We start from the raw sequence: 4,779 nt of genomic DNA, 5'->3' as shown, positions 1-4,779 counted from the left end.
ACCATCCGGGTATCCACGACGGAGTCAATCACGCCGGCGCTCGGCAAGAGATTGGGTAGGCGAAGTGCCCATCACTGGAAGCGTCCCGGACTCCCGGCTCGATTCCTTCTACGCAAACATGCAACTCAACGAGGCGGAGATGGTCGGTGGTCAGCTGTAACCGGGAACGGCTGGAACGGTGGCGCTACAAAGAGGCCAACGGCCGGCATCCGTCTCGGCGCGGAAGCTGCTCGAGCACACGCATCGCTCCTTTTGTTGGCAAACTCCGGCAATGTTTGAGCCTCACACGGTCACGCCAGCCGGGGTGATTGAACTAATCCCTTCCCCATCCTCGTGCAGCAACCCGTCGGCATCGCCTTTTGCCGCTGGCGGGCTCGACCCGGCTGCCGCTTGTGTTTCAGACATAATTTATAGATTGGCTAGGCCAGTTTATATAGAAACATGATGCTTGCAGGACGATCGTAGCTAGCTAGGCTGGTCTCATACTCTTATCCGGATTGTACTCGTGCGATCAAGGGACTCCTGGGGCAACCGGCTCGTAATCAGCAACGCAACGTACCATAAACCAAACTTCACGTACGAAACCAAACACGGTGGACCAAAACGGACGGTTTATTTGACGGACGAAAAATTAACTGGTTTTTTTGATCTACCAACTCCACCGATCCATAACTTATTAGTAGAGATCAGACCTGCACTTTTGCGAATTTTAAGTTATTCATTTGTTGTGTTTCAAACGGGCCCTCGGCTCGTTTGGTTATAAATAGCCGCAGAGCTCCATTCAACCGCCAACCCGCCACTTCCATATACGAATAGCTAGCTAGTTTTTTCTGTGTTTACCATGGTCGACCTCTCAAACTCTGCAACAATGTCGTCTCCGGCCATGGAAATTGCCCTGGGTTGTATCCACGCCGACCCGAACGGGATAGAGAGCAAGAATGTTACCAACGTCCTTGACCTCTGGCGCCTGAAGAAAGAGATCCCGGCTCCCTTCGTCTGGCCCCACGCAGACACACACCCGTCGTCGTCGACGACGACGGAGCTGGACGTGCCGGTGGTCGACGTTGGCGCGGCGCTGCGCTCCGCCGCCGGGATGCGCCATGCCGCGGCGCAGGTGGCCGCCGCGTGCGCGAGCCACGGCTTCTTCCAGGTGACCGGGCACGGCGTGGACCCGGCCCTAGCCCGCGCCGCACTTGACGGCGCCCGGGGCTTCTTCGACCTCCCGCTCGCCACCAAGCAGCGCGCACGCCGCGCCCCCGGCACCGTCACGGGCTACGCCTCCGCCCACGCCGACCGCTTCGCCTCCAAGCTTCCCTGGAAGGAAACTCTCTCCTTCGGCTACGACCACGACGACGGCGACAGCCGCGTCGTCGTGGACTACTTCACCTCCACCCTAGGCGACGACTTCAAAGACCTAGGGTTAGTAAAACATGCATGACTAAACAGTAAAGACTCAACCAGAGCTCTGCATTTCGATTTCATATTCTACGGAACACACTTGTAAGTAACATATGGATGAGTAATGTCGGGTGGGTGTGTGTGTATGCTGCAGGGAGGTGTACCAGGAGTACTGCAAGGCGATGGAGAAGGCGTCGCTGGCGATAATGGAGGTGCTCGGGGTGAGCCTGGGGCTGGGGAGAAGCTACTACAGGGACTTCTTCGCCGACGGCAGCTCCATCATGAGGTGCAACTACTACCCGCGGTGCCCGGAGCCGGACAGGACGATGGGGACGGGGCCGCACTGCGACCCGACGGCGCTCACCATCCTGCTGCAGGACGGCGCCGTGGACGGGCTCCAGGTGTTTCTCGACGGCACCTGGCGCTCCGTGCGGCCCAAGCCCGGAGAGCTCCTCGTCAACATCGGCGACACATTCATGGTACGTGTATGGTCGCATGTGCACTAGATCTTCCCGATCTCGGTACACCACGGTGTCGCGTCGCGTCTCGTGCCGTGCCCCTCGTACGTGTCGACATGTCATGATATGCATTTAGCATGTATGATGTCCACGGGAACGAACGATCGCATTTAGCTGCTTAGTGCCATCTTTACTACTCCCTCCGATACGTGACAAGTGTCAGGACTTTAGTTTAACTTAATCAAATTTGAACTAGATCTCGACAATTACTATACATCAAAGGGAGTATAGTTATAACATCAGCTTATACGAGAAGCTAACCATGTTATACATAATTAACATGGGTGTGAATCATCATCAGGTCGCACCAACTGCGGATCCCCTCATCTGGCCCATCAATTTAGTGTTTGAGATCCTATCCTTTTGGTTTAGTTACAAATTTTGGAACTTATTACATAATATACATGTATTTTTTATTTTTATATTGGTTATATGAATATATTTAAATATAAAACTTCACATAACATATCTCAATGATTTTTCTAAGAGCCTTTTGAAACTTACACATATGATTTCCTCGAGCCATAAAAAGCATCTACTTTCCTACTTTTTCTTGCGGGCCCTAATTCCTCTCTTTCTATTGGATGCTCAACAAAGTTTAGTCGTGCCCCTATTCCAAAAAAAATGTCCTAACAAATGGTTCGTCCACCCGTCTTTGCAGAGTTCATGGTCCCCCCCCCCCCACACCTTTTTTTGAATATTTTGGTACACAAATGACGATGATAAGCTACTCGTACATCTTAAAGGAGCTTTTCTACTACACTTGTCAAGACGATCCATGACAACGATGATAGCCACGATTAATAGGATAAGAAAACTATTCGTATAGAAACCTAAGAAAGAATTGCTTCGAGAACCCTATGCCCGGCAGATTACTTAACCTCAACAAGGACATCAGGCACAAATATCTGCTGAATAGAATAGATCTGAGGCATTGGGTACTTCCCATTTTCCTGAAGATGACAAAATTGGGATCTCAACATGGTTCTACTATGTGCATAGTCGCGGATGTTGTGTTCATTTTTGCTTTTTTGGCTTCTTCTTATTCTTCTTTTGTTTTTTATCATATTAGAGTTTTCCCTGTTTTATCGTCTCTCACTAAATATTTGCACTACAATTTTATAATACCGAAAGAGAAGAAGTAGCAATTCGGAACACAAAATGAATTTGTCTTCAAGTTTTAGTGTGTCTCACTATTCGAGTTTGCTTTTCAAAAAATGGCACTGAATAGTTATGTTTGACCCCTTGAGAAAAAAAATCTTCTATATTTAGAAACAGAGGTAGTGGTATAATGAATGATAGACTTGTGTCCTAGAGAAAAAAGTGCAAGCTCTATTAAGCCAATGTTGGAGCTGAAATTTTGTTTTTTTTTTTTTTAACCAAAGGACACAAAGTTGTCCTCGTTCTATGAAAATTTGTATGGACTTCATGTGCACGTAGGACCCACATACTGTATTTGGCTTACTCAGCCTCCAGTGGGTTATGCACGCACGCCTTGACTTGTCTACGCACACATGTACCATAGTGATCGAGTCAGTTGTCTGTTTCGAAGTTTTGAGCCACCAAGACGGAGTGCCAGCATAAGGGTATGTGGTTCCTTTCTGTTTTAGCCGTTTTGGACGCTTGCCTATCTTGGCTGTCGTACGCCGGCAGGCGGTGGTGGCCGGCGGGGCCCTCCCCCTCCCCGGTACGGCCCCTGCACGTGACGCCGTCGGTTTCCTAGTTTTGGCGCCAATGCCATGGCATGCCATGCACGACGGATGTAGCTTTCGCTTGCCGTGCGCCTGCGCCTGTCTGCAAGGCATCGGTGAGTCGACCCGGCTCTGCACGTACGTCGTGATGCTCCTTCGTTCCGACACAGCACCGTACGCCTCGTCCACTCTCCCACGGTTCCTCAGTCTTGCACACAAAGCTCACGCCTTTCTATCTAGTGATGCACCCACGATTCTCACAGACAAATTAGCTCAGCTCACGCTGTTGTAATCATGCAGGCGCTGTCGAACGGGCGGTACAAGAGCTGCCTCCACCGTGCGGTGGTGCACCGGGAGCAGGAGCGCCGCTCGCTGGCCTACTTCCTCTGCCCACGCCACGACCGCCTGGTGCGCCCGCCGCCGCCGTCCTCTCCGGCGCCGGCGCCCCGGCTGTACCCGGACTTCACGTGGGCCGACCTCATGCGGTTCACGCAGCGCCACTACCGCGCCGACAACCGCACGCTCGAAGCCTTCGCGCTCTGGCTCGGCCCGCCAAGCTGCTCCGCCCCGCCGATGTCGCCCGGCTAAGGCCCGAGAGGCCGTCTAGTCCTTCTTTATTTATTATGGTCTTGTATATTTTCTTACGCTGTGTATTGGGGGAGCATGTGAGCTGTATATTGTAGCACAACTAACTATCCTGTCGACTGTCATGGAGCAGCTGTATATTCCTTGCTGCGTGCGTATAGTCAGTCGCTAAGCGTGTAGATGTAAGAAGTACATGTGCCTGTACGATATGAAGAGACAAGTGCTGCTACAAAATGGATCTTATGTATTATAAACCATGATGTCTATTCATAGGTTCTCTGCACTATTCTTCAGTTCAAGTCTTGTATTTCTAAGCTTTTGGATCACTGGCCCATGTGTAATCTACAAGCCAAAAATTGCATTGGCATGATTCGTTTTAAGGAGTGCCTATGGCTGCTGATTGAGAGAATTAACAAAGTCTCGGACACATTTCTGCGTACATATATATCAAAAAAAAATCCATGGTGATGTAGTAAATTCTTCATATTGTGCAAAGCACACAATTTTTTATAGTTCAAAAGAATGTGAATTTTGCAATCTCAACATTGGGTCAACAGTTTCTAACATAATTAAAAGATCGACCGATG

At 50.2% G+C, this 4,779-nt stretch overlaps 1 protein-coding gene across 1 annotated transcript; it reads left to right on the top strand.

Moving 5' to 3' along the window:
• The first annotated feature begins 805 nt into the window (after positions 1-805).
• Positions 806-4,469, top strand: LOC124705418 (gibberellin 20 oxidase 2-like). The gene is made up of 3 exons (XM_047237144.1): positions 806-1,419; positions 1,553-1,877; positions 3,908-4,469. The coding sequence occupies exons 1-3, from the start codon at positions 842-844 to the stop codon at positions 4,193-4,195; spliced, it is 1,191 nt and encodes a 396-aa protein (XP_047093100.1). The 5' UTR covers positions 806-841; the 3' UTR covers positions 4,196-4,469.
• The last annotated feature ends 310 nt before the right edge of the window (positions 4,470-4,779 follow it).

The sequence above is a fragment of the Lolium rigidum genome, chromosome 4 (assembly GCF_022539505.1).
Source record: "Lolium rigidum isolate FL_2022 chromosome 4, APGP_CSIRO_Lrig_0.1, whole genome shotgun sequence".
In the NCBI taxonomy this organism is placed as follows: Eukaryota; Viridiplantae; Streptophyta; class Magnoliopsida; order Poales; family Poaceae; genus Lolium; species Lolium rigidum.
The sequence above is the reverse complement of the archived record's forward strand: the minus strand, read 5'-3'. Positions and strand labels throughout refer to the sequence as shown.

Excerpts from the sequence above, each read along its gene's own strand:
- LOC124705418 (XM_047237144.1), top strand. The coding sequence starts at position 842 with ATGGTCGACCTCTCAAACTCTGCAACAATGTCGTCTCCGGCCATGGAA. Across the intron at positions 1,420-1,552 it reads GACGACTTCAAAGACCTAGG|GGAGGTGTACCAGGAGTACT; the intron begins GTTAGTAAAACA and ends TGTATGCTGCAG. Across the intron at positions 1,878-3,907 it reads ACATCGGCGACACATTCATG|GCGCTGTCGAACGGGCGGTA; the intron begins GTACGTGTATGG and ends GTAATCATGCAG.